The 19,382-nt window shown below is 45.7% G+C and overlaps 1 protein-coding gene across 6 annotated transcripts; it reads left to right on the top strand.

Moving 5' to 3' along the window:
- Positions 1-1,484: 1,484 nt before the first annotated feature.
- On the top strand, positions 1,485-15,105 carry ZNF23 (zinc finger protein 23). 6 transcript variants are annotated; one of them, XM_045533325.1, is made up of 6 exons: positions 1,485-1,510; positions 6,875-6,939; positions 7,521-7,570; positions 9,212-9,338; positions 10,515-10,628; positions 12,747-15,105. In XM_045533325.1, the coding sequence occupies exons 3-6, from the start codon at positions 7,550-7,552 to the stop codon at positions 14,540-14,542; spliced, it is 2,058 nt and encodes a 685-aa protein (XP_045389281.1). In that variant the 5' UTR covers positions 1,485-1,510; positions 6,875-6,939; positions 7,521-7,549; the 3' UTR covers positions 14,543-15,105. The 6 variants fall into 6 exon arrangements, with proteins under 6 accessions (XP_045389281.1, XP_045389283.1, XP_045389279.1 ...); XM_045533323.1 differs by lacking the exon at positions 7,521-7,570 and adding an exon at positions 1,918-2,051 and having other exon boundaries at positions 1,496-1,510; XM_045533324.1 differs by lacking the exon at positions 1,485-1,510 and adding an exon at positions 1,543-2,051.
- Positions 15,106-19,382: the final 4,277 nt, after the last annotated feature.

Here is a 19,382-nt window from a genome sequence, read left to right as displayed (position 1 = left end):
GCCTTATTCTGAGCGGTGAGGGAAGGCTGGCTTCCCACAGGAAATAGGATTTGAGCTGATGCTTCTGGTAACAGTCAAATGGAGGGTAAGAAGAGGAAGGGGAGGGCATTGTAGGTTTAGAGAACAGCATTTCAGCAAGTGGGGCTGAAGTCGGGAGGGGAAAGAATGGAAGTGATAAGAGGCTGGATAGGTGAGTTGGGCCAACCACCACCTTCCAGTGCAGCAGCATTGGAGGGATCAGAGCTGGAAGGAAGAAAGGGCTACATGATCAGGGTTGAGGGTGGGAATGTAAAGGTGGTCCAATCCAGTGCTTTTAGCCACCAGGAGGGGAGGTATTTGGAAATTATGGGAGGTATTTTGTTACATTTGGTGGTGGTGGTAGCATTACGGCTAGCATTATGGATGGGAGCGAGGAGCGCCACAAGTCCTGCACTGCACAGGATAGTCCCACCTGTCGAAAACATTTTCAGACTTTCAAATGTCTTGCTGGACATTCATGTAAATGAAAACCCTATTTGTGAATTAGTTGAACCTAGAAGCTAACTATTTTAGATAAACACAATGTATTTTTGCACAGTTTTAACATACACTGATGTCCCAGGACTATAACTAGTATATAATCAGTAGAATGTCCTGTGTTTCACTCAGAACTTCATCAAAAAGTGTTTACCATTCTGGATCACACTTTTGTGATTTCTGAAACACCAATATAAGTCACAGCTTGTGGCTGTGGCAATTTAGGCAAATTTTGTGTGTAAAGACAAATATCGGACCACTTCATTAGGTTTCCTACAGCAGTCATGGCCAAACATTTGCATATTGAAGTATGTGCTTTTTAATTATAAATTATGTTCGTTTTATTTCTCCTTCATTACACTTAAGGTATAACATTAGTTTCTAAAATGTAGATTCTTTATATTATTATTTTTTAGGCCATTATTTATTAGTTTCAGGTCAGGAGAATTAAGTGAACATCATAGAATATTTGCTAGAAAAAAGGGGCAATGGAGCCGGGCGTGGTGTGCCCAGCTACTTGGGAGGCTGAGACAGGAGGATCGCTTGAGCCCAGGAGTTTGAGGTTGCTGTGAGCTATGATCGTGTCACTGCCCTCTGGCCTGGGGCGACATAGACTCCGTCTCGAAAAAGAAAAAGAACTAAAGGAAGGGGCACTGGATCTGGGTCTGGCAGCGTGCGAACCACTGGTCCAGTCCGGAGGCTTCCATAGCTGCACCTGCGGCTTTACCAAGACTCAGATTCTTGGCGCGCCTCCCCGGGCTGGGCCCCGAGCTCAACGCTGATTCGTGCCTGCCCCAACCCCCGGAAGAGTAACGACCCTCACGGGTCGGACCGGAGGGAGCAGGGCAAAGGGAGCAAAGCTGTGAAGGACAGGGCTGCGGCCGCAGCGGGCGGGCGAGAGCACCATAGAGAGGGGCGACTCTGCTCCTAGAAAGGCGCGGACGCCGCCTGGTGACGCATTTCCGGCAGCGCCGCGGAGCCGCGGGCGGCGGAGGTGAGTGCTGGCCTGCGGGCCCCGTGGGCGGTGCCCCGGCCCCAAGGCTCTGGGCGCGGTTGGGGCGCGCCTACCCTCTGGGTGGAGCTGGGTCTCCCGCGGACTCCGCTGCCGGGAGGCCCGGGCTGGGGGACGGGAGCACGGCGGCGGCCCGGGGTCCTTTTCCGCCCTCCTCGGCTCCCGCTTTGGTCTTGGAGTCCGAATCCGTTCCGTCCCGTGGAATGCAAAGCCCGTGTTGCTGTCAGAGCCACGAGGCCCCCAGCATTTAGTACTTGTTCTGTTCGGGGAAGATACATCGGTGCAGCCAGGGGATGAAGATTGGCGGGAGTGAAGCAGCCCGAGGTGATACCACAAGTTTTTTGACACATTGAGGTCTTGCATCTCAGGTTTGGACTGTGTGCTCCCAGCCTCGCGACATAGGGTCATGAATCAGGACCGACCGGGAGCGCAGAAAAAGCAGATCCCCTGCCAGTCACCCGGGAGCAGAAGAAGCCTGGCTTTTGGTGGCCACTTTCTCCTGCTGTGTTGCCAGTCCCAAAAGGTAACTCGGCCCTACTCCTCTTGGGCTGTAGGGTGACAATTACTTGGAAACGACATCTGCAGTGTAATTACGAATTTGCACAGTTCTTGAATACACATAAAATAGTTTAAGCATTGCTAATTCAACCCCTTGCAAAACAAATTTACTACCTAGCCTACAGTATTCGAATACAAGTCTTTTGGTCTTTAGCCTTATAGTGTTGAGTAAAAATACTGTTTTCCAAAATTACTTCGTTCTTTTCCTTCCCATCACTTTAGTGTGGTTTTGTTATTCAGCTGTACTATAGAGAGGCTCTTTTGCTGTTGTTAGTATTCCATTTTGGGTACTCACCTTCTCTCCTGGCTGGTTTGTGCGTGTGTATTAAATATATGTTTATATGTTTTATATATATATATTAAAATGAGCACCTATGAACACACCCAATTAAGAATGAGAACATTGCCAGTACTGTGCTTCTCCTCAACCCAATTCCCAGCCTCCCACCCCTAAAGGTAACTACTGTCTTAAATTTGGTGTTAATCATAGGCTTACTATTTTTTAAAAGAATTTGTATAACATATGCATATATCTGTAAACAATGTTTAACTTTTTTATTTTTGAGCTTCATATAAATGGCATCATTGTGTTTAGTCATCTGGGATTGACATAATTCCATATGAATTTCCTAAATTCATTGGTGTTGTATGTAGCTGCTGGGTGATGTTCCATTGCAAAAACTATAAAAATGTATTGATGTATTCTCAATGGATCTGTGGGTTGTTTACAGTTTTTTGCTATTTAGATACAGCCGATAATGAATATTTTTGCACATGTCTCCTACATATGAGAGTTTTTCTCGGGTGTGTTTATTTAGTTAGTTTTTGTAGAGATGGGGTCTCGCAGTGTTGCCCAGCCTGATCTCAAACTCCTGGGCTCAAGCAATCCTCCTGCCTTGGACTCCCAAAGTGCTGGGATTACAGGCATGAGCCCTGCCACCGCACCTAGCCTGAGTGTTTAAAATTAGGCATGAATGTTGAATTATTTCAAACACCTTTGGCATATGTTGAGATGGGTAATATGTTTATCTTTCTTTGATTTATTAATGTGGAAAAGATACTAATTTGTATCCTAATATTGAGCTTTACTTGAATTCATGGGATGATCTACTTAGTCATGATACATTACTGTAATGAACTACTGGAGTCTATTCCTTAACATTTAAAATTTTTGCATCACTATTGATAAATGAGACTGGTCTATGGTTTTTGTATTAGTATTGTGCTGGCATCATAAAAAGAATTGGGAAACTTACTTTGCTGTGCTGTGCTACAGTTTAAATAGTGTTATAGGATTATTCTTTTTTTTTTTTTTTGGAGACAGGGTCTTACTCTGTTGCCCGGGCTAGAGTGCAGTGGCGTCATCATAGCTCACTGCAACCTCAAACTCCTGGGCTCAAGCCATCCTCCTACCTCAGCCTCCTCAGTAGCTGGGACTATAGACTCAGGATACCACACCTGGCCAATTTTTCTATTTTTTGTAGAGATGGGATCTCTCTATGCTTCTGAGGCTGGCCTCAAACTCCTAGCTTCAAGCAGTCCTCCCTCTTTGGCCACCGAAAGTGCTGGGATTACAGATGTAAGCCACCACGCCTGGCCCTAAAATTATTCATTTCTTAAAGAACTGAAAGGACTTTCTCATGACATACCTGGGCTCAGTGTTTTGTGAGTGTTAGCTCTTCACTGGCTGTCTTGGTTTAATTAGGTAAAAATAATCAAGGATTATGTAGAAAATCTTCATAGTGTAATTTGTAGAACTGATTTATTAGATTCGAGTAGAATTATATATTCTGTCATCATAGAATAAGTTTTCTTTGTAAACACCACGTAATATTTTTTTAAATAGATACTTAGCCACAAAATAACGTGAAAAATCTATAAAGTAGCACTTAATACATTAGATTATGTAAACATCATACACTAAAGCCAGAACTTATCGACAGAGAAGAAATGAGCACCAACACACTATCCTAAACAAGTGTTAAGTCAGAGACAAAACAGAGTTGCTGACTGGCTATAAAATAGTAATTAAGACATAAAGTATAAAAACTCCTGAAATGTGTCTAATAGCATATTCAGCAGAAAATTCATGGCCTTACAAGCTTTAATTGCCAAGGGAAAGAATGAAAATAAATGAATAAATGATGCAACTTCAGGAAGGTAGGAAAAAAACCTTTTGTAGTCTAACTTCCCCCCAAAGCAGAACATTGAACAAAGATTTGTGCATAGGAATTTCCTTAGTAATATGGTTACAGGAGCAGCGTGAAGGACAAGGGGAGCAAAACAGAGAAGGAGGGACAGCCAGTACAAGGATGTGTTGTTAGGCTCAGCCCTCAACAGGCTCTGTCTCTGAGGGTCTTTGAGGATGGTACTCTGTCTTGCAGCGTCTTTGAGGAGCCTTGGAGTCTCAAGGCTGCCCACTTGGGGACTAATGGGGTGGGGTGCAGAGGGAACATTTAACATTTATCCCTTGGCTTCTGTCCCCTATTGGTCGAGGGTGCCTCTGCAGTTGTTAACTGCCTTGCACTTCAGGGCCCAGCAGGTGTCCACAGGTGTCCCACACGGGGACACCAGAGAAGCCCCAGGGCAAGAACCAGGCATGTGGTGTAGGTTTTTGCAGAGACATTGGTAAGCTGAAGCTTCCCAACGCTGGTCAAAGCCTTTATAAAACTGGTCTGAGGATGGGACAAGAGGATTTGGAGTGGTGCTTAAACTGTCCCTTACAGAGCTAAAGGAACAACCTAATAAAGCAGAATTAGTGAATTAAAAACAAATAGAAGAAAGTAGTGTTACTTAATAAATGGAAAAGCTGGTTCTTTGAAAATAAAAGAAAACCACGTTAAAATATTAGTAAATAAACTACTGGTCAGCCTAAGTATATTAGTCTGCCTGGGATTTATTGGCAGCCCATGACAAAATACCATAGACTGGGTGGCTTAAACAGAACGTATTTATTTCTCACAGTTCTGAAGACTGGAGTCCAAGGTCAAGGTGCTGCTGATTTCGGTTCCTGCCAGGGCTCTCTTCTTGGCTTACAGGTGGCAGCCTTCTCATTGTGTCCTCACAGGGTGGAGAGTGGCAGAGTGAGTGGGTGTGAGCATGCGTTCCGGTGTCTCTTCCTCTTCTTATAAAGGCACTGGCCCTGTTGGTTTAGGGCCTCACCCTTCGGACCTCATTTAACTTTATTACCTCCTCACAAGCTCTATCTCTGAATACAGTCACATTGGGGGTTATAGCTTCAGTATATGAATTCGGGGGGTACATAAACATTTAGTCCACAACACTAACCCTGGGGAAAAGGTCTGGAAAGTGCATACATTCAGAAGAAGAAGTGGGAACAGCAGAGTAGTTCCAGATGGGGAAGAAATGAAAAGAATCATGAACCAGTGTTTTCTACAGCTCTTTACTGGTAAAGTTGAAATCCTGGAAGAAATGGATATTTTAGGAAAATGTAAAATTTCTTCTTTTTTAATTTCAAAAGTAATATTACTACTTATTCTATAAATTTTAAATAATAAAAATAGAATATTAAAACTTTAAAAAAACCATACTACCATACTACCAGGCAATGATTTTATCATTTTGTGTCTATCTTCTGATTTTTCTATACATTTATATTGCATATATGTGTTTCTTAATGAATAAAGCCATGTGAACCTGCATAATTTTTTTCATGTTCTATACCATTTAATTTTTTTATTCTAAATGTACTTGGATGATATAATTTTAAAGATTAAATAATTTTATGTATCTTTTTTTTAATTTGGGGAGGTACAAGTTGAATTCTGTTACATATGTATTTTCTATAGTGGTGGAGGCTGGACTTTTGGTGTACCCATCACCCAAGTGGTGTACATTGTACCCCATAGGTACTTTTTCATCCTTCACCCCCTCCCAGCCTCTCTCTTGTGAGTCTCCAGTGTCTATTATACCACTCTGTGTGCCCTTATATAGCCATAATTTAGCTCCCACTTAGATTTTAGAAAAATGTAAAATTTCAAGACTGACTTTAGTAACAGTAAAAATCAGAAAATAACCAGTCCATGTGTTCTTGAATATAATGAACAAGAGGCGCTGGGTCATGGGACTCTAGATACTGTCGGGATCTCTTCTGTCAGGGGCTGAGGCAGAGGTCCAAGCCTTGGCTTATTTGCTGTCAGAGGCTGGAAAGTATGAGGAGGTAGCACTTCCAGCCCAGCTTCCTCAGGGTGAGCCTGGTCCGTGCAGAGGCTGACCCAAGATCTCTTCAGAGGCACTAGAATTCTTGAGGACGTCCAGGGCTCTGCAGGAACAGGGCAGGATGTTGGGCAGCAGCTGCCCTCTTCTCCAGGCACTGCCTCCCTCCCTGGGGCCTGACTCCCCAGGCCTGTGCGCTGGGGCTGCAGCCCAGCCAGCCGAGCGTCTCATGCAGTGTCATCGAGGGTGATGCTTGTTTAGAGAAAGAGAAGTAAAAGATCTTGGTAATGTCCTATCTCTTGAACTGAACCACTGATACATGACTCTTTGTTTCATTATTCTTCAGGCTCTGCGTACGTAGTATATACGCTCTTTGTATGATATGTGTCAGAATTGCAAATCCACAGGGCTCCTGGCAGTGAACGTCAGTGTCAGCCGGAAGGAGTCCTAGGCACCGAGCCAGTGAACAGATCACACTCTTCTTCCTGTGGCAGCTCCTGTTCACACTCCTGCTCGGATGCAGGCTGCCTGTGTCTCACATCTGTGAGGGCTGTGCTGCTCCTGGTAGGGGTGGCTTGCCTCACACTTGTCCCCCTCTCTGTTTCTCCTCAGCTCCAGCCCTGCTCTGAAGGGGAGACCAGGTGATGGCAGCCATGCTCCTGACAGGCTGGCCCCAGGTGAGCTGTGGGTCCTTCAGCTCTTGCTCTGGCAGTTTCCAACTGAGAAGTGAGAAGGGCTGGTGAGCCTTGGGCTGAAAGCTGCGTCCACCTGCTGGGCTGGAACTTGGGGGAAGGAGGTGGCATGGAGGCAGGGCGGCAGAGACCAGGGTGGTGCTGAGTAGGAGGCAGCAGGTGGTCTTCTGCACACCTCAGTGCAGGTGCGCCCCCAGCACAGGGCTCTGGGGCGATGGGGATATGGAAACTGCCCATGTAGGATGCTCTGTGCACAGGTGTGGATGGAGGAGAATTGCAGAGGACTGGGAGTCTCAGTGGTGGCGGTGCAGGGGAGAGGAGTAGCAGGACCAGATCAAAGAGAGGGATGGCTGTGCCTCTAATTCAGGGGCAGGGGGAAGATGATGGTGAGTGGAGTCAGGGGAAGGGACAGACAAGGAATCCTGTGAGACATAGTATCTCATTGTCCTCCTGAGGCTTTCAGGGCTTGGGGTGCAGTGGCTCAGACTTTAGGTCTCTGATGAAAGCTCTCCATCCTCTCCCCCAGAAAAAGAAACCTGCAAACCAAATTTTCCATACACTTTCAGGGACTTCATGGACCCCCTGAGGCTCATCCATGGACCTCCATGGACTACAGGTTGGGAATAATCATAGTCACAGTAACACCGTTTGAGGCTTCCTATGCTGCAGGCCCCACACTAAGCCCTTTGCATGAGCGTTCGGTCCTGACAGCCGCCCTCTTTGATAGGTGCTGCGTTGTACTTTCTACCAAAAAGAAATGAAGGCAAAGGGGAGGAGAGTAACCTGCTCAAGGTCACAAAGTTATCGTGAGATTCGTACTGCTCGGCCATAAGACAACTGTGAAATCAGTGATGTTAGGTTGGTTAGATTTGCATTGTGTTTGGAATAATTTTTAGAGAAGATTCAAAAGTAATGTGAGCACTTGAGAAGGAATCCCACCAGTCCAGGTGATGTGGGCTTCATTAAGGAAAGTAGCTGTTGAAGAGGAGGGATCCAATTTAAGTAATGCTTAAGACAAAAATCTTTAGGACAAGGAGAGTCAAGGATTAGGGCTAGGGATAAGGGACAGGGGAAGTCAAGAATGAGCCCCAGGTTTCTAACTGAGGTTTCCTGCGAGGATCGTGCTGACATCAGCTGAGGTGCAGGTTCAGGAGGAAGTGCCAACTTACTGGGGAAAAGGGTGTTGGCACGCAGTGAAGGCATTTAATTTTGTGCAGAGAAGTTACTCGACCTATCTAAGGCCACACAAAGAGGACAGAAACACCTAGAGGTTGGACCAGAATTGTTGACAGGTGGAGATCAGCAGCATCAAGGAAAACAAGTCCTGGCAGAGAGGGGTTGAGAGGCAGATCCCTGCCAGTGATTCCCCTGGGTCTCCATGGAAGGCTGAAGTGGGCAGAGGTGAGCCAGCCAGAGGCCGTGGCTGCCCAGGAGGGAGGAGGAGGGCCTGGGAGTGACATGCAGCATCAACCCTGAGTGGCAGGGCTTGTGCTGACCTCAAAGCTTAGTGACACAAAGAGGGGAAGCCAAAAGCGTGGCAGAGTGGCCAGCCATTGGGAAGGCTGGTCTCCATTCTTTCCCAAGCCTTCTTGGAGAAACAGTGAAGTCTTGGGAGCAGTTGGAAAGGATAAGGCTTGAATGGGAGAGGGTAACAGAAAATGCTGGGTTTTCAGGGAGAGCCCCCAGCCTGGGCAGCACTGAGTCCCTTGGCTGGAGGTGCTCAAACAGGTGCCGCACAGCCCCTTGTTGGCGGGTCTGTGATGGACACAAGGTGGCAGATGGGGGCCGGCTGAGACAGAAGCCATGACTGTTCTTAGCAGGTGGCTTGAGGTGTCAGGATGAGGGTGAGGTATGGGGAGTGGAATGGGGCTGAGATCAGGCACAGGGGAGCCAGGACCTCAAGGGGATGACGTGGGGACTGCTGGTGGATGGGTCCTGAGTCTGCTAGTGAGGGAGTGGCCTATTCAAAAGAGCAGGGTGGCTTTAGGAGAATTTGCTTATGGAAAAAATTTTTTATCTTTCAGCCTGTCTTACGTTATCTTTTATAAGTGTAAAAAATGGCATGAGGTTTCTCTGCTGTGGGAGAAGTCGGATATTCTGTGGTTTACTTTCCTGGTGCTTTTTCTCATGTCTTTCCCCTGTTATAAATTTTGTGCTCTCACGAGCTCCCTCCCAAACCCTTATACTGCCCTCTGCCCCCCACTTAGGGCCTGAGCCATGGAATTGGCCCTAGGGCAGCAGGAACCTGTTGTTTCAGAAGTTGGTGACCTTCGAGGACGTGGCTGTGTACTTCACGCAGACGGAATGGGATGGCCTATCCCCTGCACAGAGGGCCCTGTACAGGGATGTGATGCTGGAGAATTATGGGAATGTGGCCTCCCTGGGTAAGGCCTCTCTCCCCCTGGGACCCAGACTCTGCCATTTGGGGTTGCTGGCTTCCTTCTCCCCTCCAGGCTGCAGGTGGGGTCTTTGGGTAATGCTTTACTGAGTAGCAACCCCAGTGCTAGTCTAATCCCCTGGACTTAGGGGTTGCTGGGAAAGACAAACCCCACACCCTTTGTGGGCCTGTAAAGGACTTCGCTGGAACTCATGTGCACTTTTGATCCACCCTACGGAAGCTGTGTTTTGGACACAGTGTGGAATACAGTAACTTCCTGTTCCACAGTAGCATCTTCAGGTCCCCCCATCACCTCGCCTGTATCTTGAGTCCTTTTAAGGATCTCAGTGGACTCTCAATATTTCAGGCCAAGATCAAAAAGTATTAGTTTGGTGCAAAAGTAATTGCATTTTCAGACAATTTTAAATCATTGTAACTAGGCTCAAATACATCTTTATTTGTTTTGACCTTGAGTTCTTCCGCAATTTCTCATGTAATTGTAAGAGGATTGGCTTCAATGGTTGCTCTCAGTTGGTCGCTGTCAACTTCCAATGGCCGGCCACTGTGCTCCTCATCTTCAAGGCTCTCGTCTCCTTTGCAAAACTTCTTGAACCACCACTGCACTGTACCTTAGTTAGCAGTTCCTGGGCCAAATGCGTTGTTGATATTGTGAGTTGTCTCTGGGACTTTACGACTGGAACTCAAATAAGAAAATTGCTTGAATTTGGTTTTTGTCTAACGTCATTTCCATAGTCTAAAATAAATATAAAATAAACAGCAAGTAATAGGTCATTAGCAAAAAAACATAAAGTGAGAAATGCACATTAAAATGATGTATAACATAACCACATTTATTTAAGAATGTATTCCAGTATCAAATGGCAAATTTCAACAATGCTAAAACTGCCATTACTTTTGCACCAATCTAATAGTAACCCTTTGTGCAGAATCTCCCTGCCTGCCCTGCATGAGGTCCTGGACCCACAGTCTGGGCCTTTCCCAAGCTCCCCTATACCCTTTCACACTTCCCGAGCCCCCCAACACTTTCCCATGGTCCTTAGGCTTGGGACCCCTGGGGCTCTTACCTTCCCTCCCCATTGCTGAGATGATCTGAGAAGAGGTTTAGGAACTTATCTGTAGAAGATTATTCATTTATCTGTCCTGTTTACTTTCCCTAAACCAGGATTTCCACTTCTCAAACCTGCTGTGATCTCACGACTGGAGGAAGGAGGTGAGCTGGGGGTTCCATCTCTGCTGGCCGCTGGAATAGGAACCGACCCCCAGGGCCTCTGGACTGGTAAGGGAGGCACATACTGCCCACTGCGTTGGAAAGTTTAGCTCTTTAGGAAGAAGGCCAAGTTCAGCAACATGTAAACACACCACGTTTATTGACCAGCCACACAGAGTAAAGTTTGAATAAGTTTTGTTGATTTACAGAGATAGGTACAGTCCTTTCTATCTTTGCAGTTTTCTGTGTCTAATTCCAAGAAGAGATCTTTCTTCAAATGCCTTATTCTGACTCTTTTCAATTCTAATTTTGGAATCCCGCCTTTCTCAGACAAAATTAATGGATTCAGTAATTTTGGGGGCCCTTGCCATTTTCTAAGCATTGTCCACTTAATGTGGAGGATACAGAATTTACAGCTGTTTCACATAGAAAAGGAGAAGTGAGCCTGGGCAGCATAATGAGACCCCATCTCTGTAAAAATTAGAAAAATGAACTGGGTGCGGTGATGCATACCTGCAGTCCCAGCTACTCAGGAGGCTGAGGTGGGAGGATCACTTGAGCCCAGGAGTTTGAGTTTGCAGTGAGCTGTGATGACACTGCTGCACTCCAGCTCAGGCAACAGAGTGAGACCCTGTCTCAAAAAAAAAGGAACGAAAAGCAGAAGTGGTTAAAGTGGTTAAAAGCATAGTCATTAGAGTAGACTTTCCTGAGGTCCAGTCCCGACTGTGCTACTTCCTAGTCGTGTGACTTTGAAGTGGCTTAATTCTTTGAGTTTTCTAAGATTCAGTGTTCTTGGCAAAGGCCTGCTTCCTGGTTAATAGACACCCATCTTCTCACATTGTCCTCACAGAAGGGAAGGGAGCTCTCCAGGGTCTCCTATAAAGGCGCTACTCCCATTCATGAGTGTTCCGATATAGGCCCCATCTCCTGATATAATCACATTGGGGATTAGGATTTCAACATACGAATTTAGAGGGAGGACAAACATTCAGTAACAGATGAGTGTTATTTTTTAATTGGGAAAAGACTGATATTATTTTGAATTAAAATGCTTGCCCAGACCACTTGGGTTTGTTGAGGGGACTTAGAGTGAAATATTGGGGCAGGAGGCATATTATATGTGGTTAAGGAGAGATGAAAGATGAAAAAATAGAGGCATCATGTTTGGGCCAACCTTTTGAGAAATTTGAGAACAAATGCAGAGATCAGTATTTCTAAAGACTGTTGGGATTATAGAAAGAATTTTAGGGAATGATCAATTTCAGGATTGAGGGAAGAGGGGGAAGAAAAGGCAAGGATAATGCAGAAGTATTCTGGAGGAGGGTGGGAAGGGATGGGATGAAATGGACCTTCAATACAGCCTTCTGAAATAGAGAAAAAAGGAAGTAGATGGAGGAATTTTGGAAAGCCTGGAGTTGAAGTCCTAAGGAAGGAAACAAAATTCTTTCCCTTTGCTTCCTGGTGCTGCTGACATTTGTCATCCCCAGTGTTGCCACATATTGTTGGATCCTGTGCCTTTTCCTTCTTAAGCATTTTCTATTTTTATTAATAAGCAACTCAGTGCCATAGGGACAACGAAAAAGAAACTTCAGAGTGTAGAAAAGCATGATGTGATGGAAAGAATGCTGATTTGGTGGACAAGACAGAGTTTTATTCTGCTGCTGTCATTTTTAACCTTCATGTTATTGATTATGTCCTTTATAATGGCCTTGTCTTAGAGTGAGAGTGATAATCTTTTTTAATCATTACTTTAAAATTTGTAATACTGACACATACTCAAAACAGTATAGAAAGTATTAAAGTGGAAAAATAAGTCTACCAAACTTCCTATTCCAGTTTTTCCAGTTTCTTATGTATTCTTCCAGAAGTTTTCTAGATATACACAGATATATAAATGTATGTGTCTGCCCTTTTTTTCTTTACACAGATGGAACCTACATACCATTCTCAACTTGTTTTTCCATTTAATGTTATATCTTCACTATTTCTTGATGTCAGCATATATGGATTTATTTTATTCTTTTTATTCTTTTACCAGCTACATATCATTTATTCCACCTTATGGGTAAGCCTTAGGTTCTTTGACCTAGTCTGGTGATTTTTAAGGAGCCCCTTGATTATGATCCTTTATAGCACAGTTCTTTTTTCTAACATGGTTATTACATTTATGTTTTCTGTTTTTTATAGTGGACATTCAGACTGACAATAATTTGACAAAGGAAATGTGTGAAGAAAAAGATTGTACATCACTTGAACTTCATAGGGAATTTTCCCAGGAAACAGACTTCTCAGATGCCTGTGTTCTAGAGAAACAACAAGAAATCTACTCAGCAGGAAATATGAAGAAGGAAAAGAGCAGTGTCATGGATGGAACAGTGAAAGATGATGCAAGCCCTGTGGAGGATTGTTTCTTAAGTCAAAGTCCAAACTTCTATCAGTGTTATACTATCTCCATTGGTGAGCAGCCCCCTGAGTGTACAGAACTGGGGAAAGCCTTCAGCTTTGACACAAAACTTATTAAGCATGAAATAATTGATTCTGTGGGAAGACCTTTCAAATGTGAAGAATTAGTGGAAAACTTTAGGTGTGACTCTCAATCTGTTCAGCATCAAGAAACTCATACTGTGGAGAAGGCTTATCAGGGTATAGAGTGTGGCAAAGCCTTCAGTGTTAATGAAAAATTAATTTGGCATCAAAGACTTCATAGTGGAGAGAAGCCCTTCAAATGTGTGGAGTGTGGGAAAAGCTTCACCTACAGTTCGCATTATATCACACATCAGGCAATCCATAGTGGGGAGAAGCCCTATCCGTGTAAGGTGTGTGGGAAGGCCTTCAGTGTTAATGGGAGTCTAAGTAGGCATCAGAGAATCCATACGGGAGAGAAGCCCTATCAGTGCAAGGAGTGTGGAAGTGGCTTCAGCTGTAGTTCTGCATATATTACACATCAGAGAGTCCACACTGGGGAGAAACCTTATGAGTGTAATGACTGTGGGAAAGCTTTCAATGTTAATGCAAAATTAATTCAACATCAGAGAATCCATACTGGAGAGAAACCTTATGAATGTAATGAGTGTGGAAAAGGCTTCAGGTGCAGCTCCCAGCTTAGGCAGCATCAGAACATCCACACTGGAGAGAAGCCGTATCAGTGTAAAGAGTGTGGAAAGGCCTTCAATGTTAATGCAAAATTAATACAGCATCAGAGAATCCACACCGGTGAGAAACCCTATGAGTGCACTGAATGTGGAAAAGCTTTCAGTGTCAAAGGGAAATTAATTCAGCACCAGAGAATCCACACAGGTGAGAAGCCCTATGAGTGTAGCGAGTGTGGGAAAGCCTTTAGGTGCAACTCCCAGCTTCGGCAGCATCTAAGAATCCATACTGGGGAGAAGCCCTATGAGTGCAATGAGTGTGGAAAGGCCTTCAACGTTAATGCAAAACTAATGCAGCATCAGAGAATTCACACTGGGGAGAAACCCTTTGAATGTAATGAATGTGGAAAATGCTTTACTTCTAAAAGAAACCTATTTGATCATCACCGGATCCATACTGGAGAAAAGCCCTATCAATGTAAGGAATGTGGAAAAGCCTTCAGTATCAATGCCAAACTAACTAGGCATCAGAGAATACACACTGGGGAGAAACCTTTCAAATGTATGGAATGTGAGAAGGCATTCAGCTGTAGTTCTGACTATATTGTGCATCAGAGAATCCATACTGGAGAGAAGCCCTTTCAATGTAAAGAGTGTGGAAAAGCCTTCCATGTTAATGCCCATTTAATTCGACATCAGAGAAGCCACACTGGGGAGAAACCCTTCAGATGTGTGGAGTGTGGGAAAGGGTTCAGCTTTAGTTCTGACTGTATTATACATCAGACAGTCCACACTTGGAAGAAACCCTATGTGTGTAATGTGTGTGGGAAAGCTTTCAGGTTTAGCTTCCAACTTAGTCAGCATCAGAGTGTCCATAGTGAAGGAAAATCCTAGTAACAGTCCACACTTGTGTAATGTGTGTTGGCAAGCCTTCACGTTTTGCTTCCAACTTAGCATCAGAGTGTCCATAGTGAAGAAAAATCCTAATAAGAAGAAAGGTGTGGAAAACTCTCAGGTTAATGCCAAAATGGATCAAGTATCATCAGATTCACCCTGATGGAATACCCTGAGAGGAAAATGAATATGGCAGAGTCTTCACATGGAAACAAATCTTTTTTAAAAATTTTATTTTTAATCAGGAAAGGATGACCAGTTAAAAAAAAATCCAAAAATAAATAGCTTTGTTTTGTACCAACAAGAATCAGAAATTATAATGAAAGAAAATATCCTGTTCCTAGCAGCATCAAGAAAAGTAGATTTTCTAGGATTAAACAATTATCATGGCAGACCTATGTGGAGGAAATTAAAAGTCTCCACTGAGAGCCACTAGAGGAACTTGAAAAAATGGAAAGAGAAACCTTGTTCTTGGACAGAAAAACCCATATTATAAAGACATTCACTCAACCTAACTTATTTCTGTTTAGGTTTTTAATAATAAGCATGCATTACTTTTGTAAAGAGGAAAAATAAAGATTTCTTTAAAAAAGGAAAAAGATACAAGTAAATATTTTTATTTTCATGGAATAGAGAAAACTTTTCTAAATGTCAGATGAAAGCTAGAAACCAGCCACAGGGAATGTATTGATAAATTGACTACTCAAAACTAAATATTTCTGTTTTCATTTTAAATAATGCAAATAGGGTTAAAAGATAAGGTATAAAAAGTAGAAATACCTTTATAAAATTTGTGATATAAAAGTATAATATCTAATATACAAAGAGGTTTTTAATTAAGAGAAAGATAAATAATTTAATCAAAACCAGCAAATAATGCTAACAGGAAGCTTTTAAAAAGATATAAAAGTGATCAAGAGATGTTCAGTTTCAGCAGTACTCTAGTGAAAATTAGGGTTTTTTTGGTATATCATATTGGTATGTATGCATACATGGAATACTATGCAGCCCTCAAAAGTGGCATTTACTACAGATGCCGTTTATGTAGGTATAAGATGTAGTAACAAGATAGCCTGTTAGAGGGTTCCTGCTTTTCAGTAAGTGGAACTCTTCCATACACATGGCTCCTGAGGTCCTGAAGTAAGGTGGCTGCCTTGGATTCCCAGTCTTGTAGGTGCTTTTGAAGGTCTCTGGTTCCATGAAAATCTTGGAAGTCTTAACATACTGTTTGGAAGAAAATCTATCACCCCTTTAAAAAATTCTAAGTAATAAAAAGAACAGTCAGGCTGTCAGGAAGCTGAAGAACAGCAGGCCCAAGTAGAAAGTGTAAAGAAAGGGTCCAAAACACAGGTAAGACAAGGACAAGAGAACTTGCCCCATCCTGCAAGTGCTACACACAACACACTCCTCAGCCCTACCCCTAACTCTCACCCCCACAGTTCTTGGGGCTCTGAGCTGCTTGCAGAGCCAATTCTGAGAGCGCCGGGTGGGGGTACTGACACCACCCGGCATCCATCCTCTGGCCCTACAGGGGACCATAGTGAACAACTGAACATTTTCTCTGGTGGCTGATGGAGACCTGCACACAGGCTGTGGCCAGAGGGTAGGCTTGGGAAACTGCTCAGGGGCTGACTCAGTCTGGACACTGACCAGGTGTTCATTCTAGATGTCTGGGTGTTGCCCTGTTAGAAGTGAGGCATCATTTTTCTGCCACCCTTTTCTCTCTGTCCTGTGGCCTTGGGCATGATGGCCTCCCATTCTGGGAACTTGGCTTCTGGATCTATGGAACAGAACATTTGGACAGGATAGAGCAAAATCCCATCAGCCTCTGTCCTGTGTTTCAGTGCCCAGCTAAGGGGACTGCAGTTCTTAACTGTTTTTGTTTCAGACTTGGATGAAGCCATGGACCCTCCCACAGAGGTCCCCGAGTGCCCACGTCCAGCAGTCTCAACCACATTAGGATTCCAGTGCCCGGGGCTCGTTTATGGTGCTTGGTTAAGGCACTCTCTTCTGCCCCTGCCTCGCTTGCCTGTCCCCCACCTGCCCACTGCCCAGGGCCCAGTCTTGGGGGGAGCTCCCCAGCTTCAGAGACACAGCACATAGGTTACCCCAGTCCAAGACAGAAATTTATTATTATTCTTTTGGCTTTTGGTAATGGAGTCAAGAAATGTCCCCTTTGAAGGAGCTCTGTGTCATCATTTTCTGCACCCATCCCCTTCCCGGCTGTGGACACGCACCCACCTCTGTCCCCAGTTGAGTGTCCATTCTCTGGAAAGCTGCAAACACTCCAAGACCGGAATCCTATAGAATCATCTCAGATTCTCCATCATGTACTGGGCTAGGGAGGGACGTGAGGGGAGGTGGGAGGATGTGGGGCTGAACAGGTCATCTTCACTCCCCAGCACAGAGGGCCTTCCTTGGCTCCTGCACCACGACTCACCTGGAGACTGCTCCTGGTCGCCTGCCTCCTGGGGCCTTCTCTTCAGCACACCCGTGCAGGTGAGCGCAGGGAGACGGGGACTGAAGGGGCCCCCCAGGCACCTGTGGGCATGGGATGGGGGAGCTGGGACCACAGCACAACACAGGCTTGTCCCCACTAAGGAACAGTAGCAAAAGCAAATTAATAATGATGCCCCCAGCACACAGGATCAGCTTGGTGAGTTACAAAATTTTTGCACATCTCCAACTGTGATTGAGCCCTACCTGACAGTGGCAAAGACAGTGACTGATTCTGGTTTCACAGCTGGAAAAGAACAGTCCTGAAAACCACTCATTGGCATCCATGTCATTCTTGAGTTTGTAAATAAAATGAGAGAATAAGTAGAAAGATGAGAGAATTGGTTCCAAGAGCATTAAAAAGAAATTTATGTATTCAGTTAGAAAAGGAAAGTCAAAATAAGGTTGCTGGTTTAGAAACAAAATCGGTTAGTCTTGCATGGCCGTGAAACTGTGATCGTTTATGGTTATCTTCTCAACCAGGCAAATGACATGCTGCCACCCTAAAGTCTGCTGTGGGTTTGCTGTAAATCCATGGGGCTGCGAAAGGGCTGGGCCCCAATCAGTGCTACAGAGTTAGTCAAACCAAATTTCATCCCCTGGGAGGGTCAGAGAACAGTTAGGGGTAAATACTTAGCCACACAATCATAGCTTTGCCTATTTCCAAGTTTGGGATTTTTTTTTCCCACAAAAATGAGGAAGCTGAGGCACAGAGAAGTGTCTTAATAGGCCTCTATTCTATCATCTGTAAAATGGGGTGATGATAGGACCTGCCTCCCAGGTGTGATGCTGAGGACTGAATTACCTGCTGCCAGTAAACGCTCAACCAGAGCCTTGCCCAGGGATGGCGATGGGGGTTGTCGTTTGAGTGTGTGCATGTCTGATGACCACAGCCACGCACACACACAGACGCACACGCGTGCAGGAAGCCCCCAAACCTCTCTCCCATAGGTATAAACTAGACGTACGTACACACCTTCCCATAGACATGGACACACACAGTGTACCCCACAGACCCCCATATGGACACAAAGAGGCCGTGGTACACCCCACGGCCACCCCCTCACACAGAGGCCTGCTCCTGCTCTCTGTGGCTCAGGGAATGTTGGCCGGGGGTGCTGCCTTGAGTACTTCAAAGGGGCCATTCCTGTCAGAAAGCTAGTGACGTGGTGTAGGAGCTCAGCAGTGTCCCAAGGATGCCATCCGGTAAGTCTACCCCACCCCGGGCCTCCTGAGGGCTGGGCACCGGAAGAGGCAGACCCTGGAGCCCCCAGAACACAACTTGGGGAGAGTAGAGAGCAGGACCCTTCTTCCCCATCACCACCCAGTCCTGCTTCTCTGGGCAATTCCAGAACACACGCTGTGAGACCTCCTAGGGCCCCAGGCCATGGAGTCCAAGTCCTTTCTTTACTTACGGAGAAACTGAGGCCCAGGGATGGATGGGACACCCCCCAGTCCCACAGCAAATCAGCACCTGACGTGATCTCTTAGCGGGGCCAGAGGAGAGGTCAGAAGGCCAGGGCTCCCCCAATCTTCCCGGCTCATGGACAGTCTCCGCATGCCTCTGGGCTGCGGCAGACAAGGAGGGGAGCACAGGAAGTCCTTTGGCTCCGGCATCCCGCAGGGTCCAGTTTCTTGCTATGGCAGGACCAAGGCAGGGACTCCAGGAAGCTTAAAAATCACTGAGGACAGAATCTGATGTCCCAGATCTGCCACCAATGTCCTGTGTGACCTTGGGCCTCTCTGTGCCTCAGGCTCCTCTGGTCAGCGCAGGGTGGGGCTAGTCCCAGGGCTCTGGAAGGCCCTCCCCACCCCATGGCCCCTGACTGTTTTCTCCCTCCCGCAGGCCGCACGCAGGCTTGTTACTGTTCAGGGCAGGGCCATCTGCTCAGACCCCGGGGATCAGAGGGTGAGGAAGGTACTTAAACACCTGCAAAGCTGTATGAAGTCACATGACCCCATCACCCAGGACTCCTGATATCCTGTAGCCCCTAAGTTCACTGTCGCAGTCCCAGGCTGCCTGGGTCCAGGGGAGGCCTTACGGGGACAAGAAGGAGCCTCACCACTGGAGGCCCCGTCCCCACACAAAAGCACTTCTCCTTTTCTGCACTGGAGCCTGGGCCTGGAAGGGCAGGGATTAAAGTCTTCTCCTTCAGTCTGGATCAGCATGTTCTGTCCCTGTTGTGTCCCTCCTGCTCTGGCCTGTCACACTGGCCCTCAGAGAACATCTGGGCCTGCCCTGACCAGGTTGGGGGGTGGGGGAATGGACTCTCAGAGGAAAACACGGCTGCGGGGAGCCGGGGGAGAGGCCGGAGCAGGGTGTCCACGGGCTGGGGAGTGTCCC

Source organism: Lemur catta, chromosome 20 (genome assembly GCF_020740605.2).
Source record: "Lemur catta isolate mLemCat1 chromosome 20, mLemCat1.pri, whole genome shotgun sequence".
In the NCBI taxonomy this organism is placed as follows: Eukaryota; Metazoa; Chordata; class Mammalia; order Primates; family Lemuridae; genus Lemur; species Lemur catta.
Note: the sequence above shows the minus strand (reverse complement) of the source record. Positions and strands in the feature narration are given on the sequence as shown.

What these genes read in the sequence shown, in the direction of transcription:
- ZNF23 (XM_045533323.1), top strand. Translation starts at nt 6,907, where the DNA reads ATGGCAGCCATGCTCCTGACAGGCTGGCCCCAG. An exon ending in TCCTGACAGGCTGGCCCCAG is followed by an intron (nt 6,940 to 9,211) that starts GTGAGCTGTGGG and finishes CTGTTGTTTCAG; the next exon opens with AAGTTGGTGACCTTCGAGGA. An exon ending in TGGGAATGTGGCCTCCCTGG is followed by an intron (nt 9,339 to 10,514) that starts GTAAGGCCTCTC and finishes TCCCTAAACCAG; the next exon opens with GATTTCCACTTCTCAAACCT.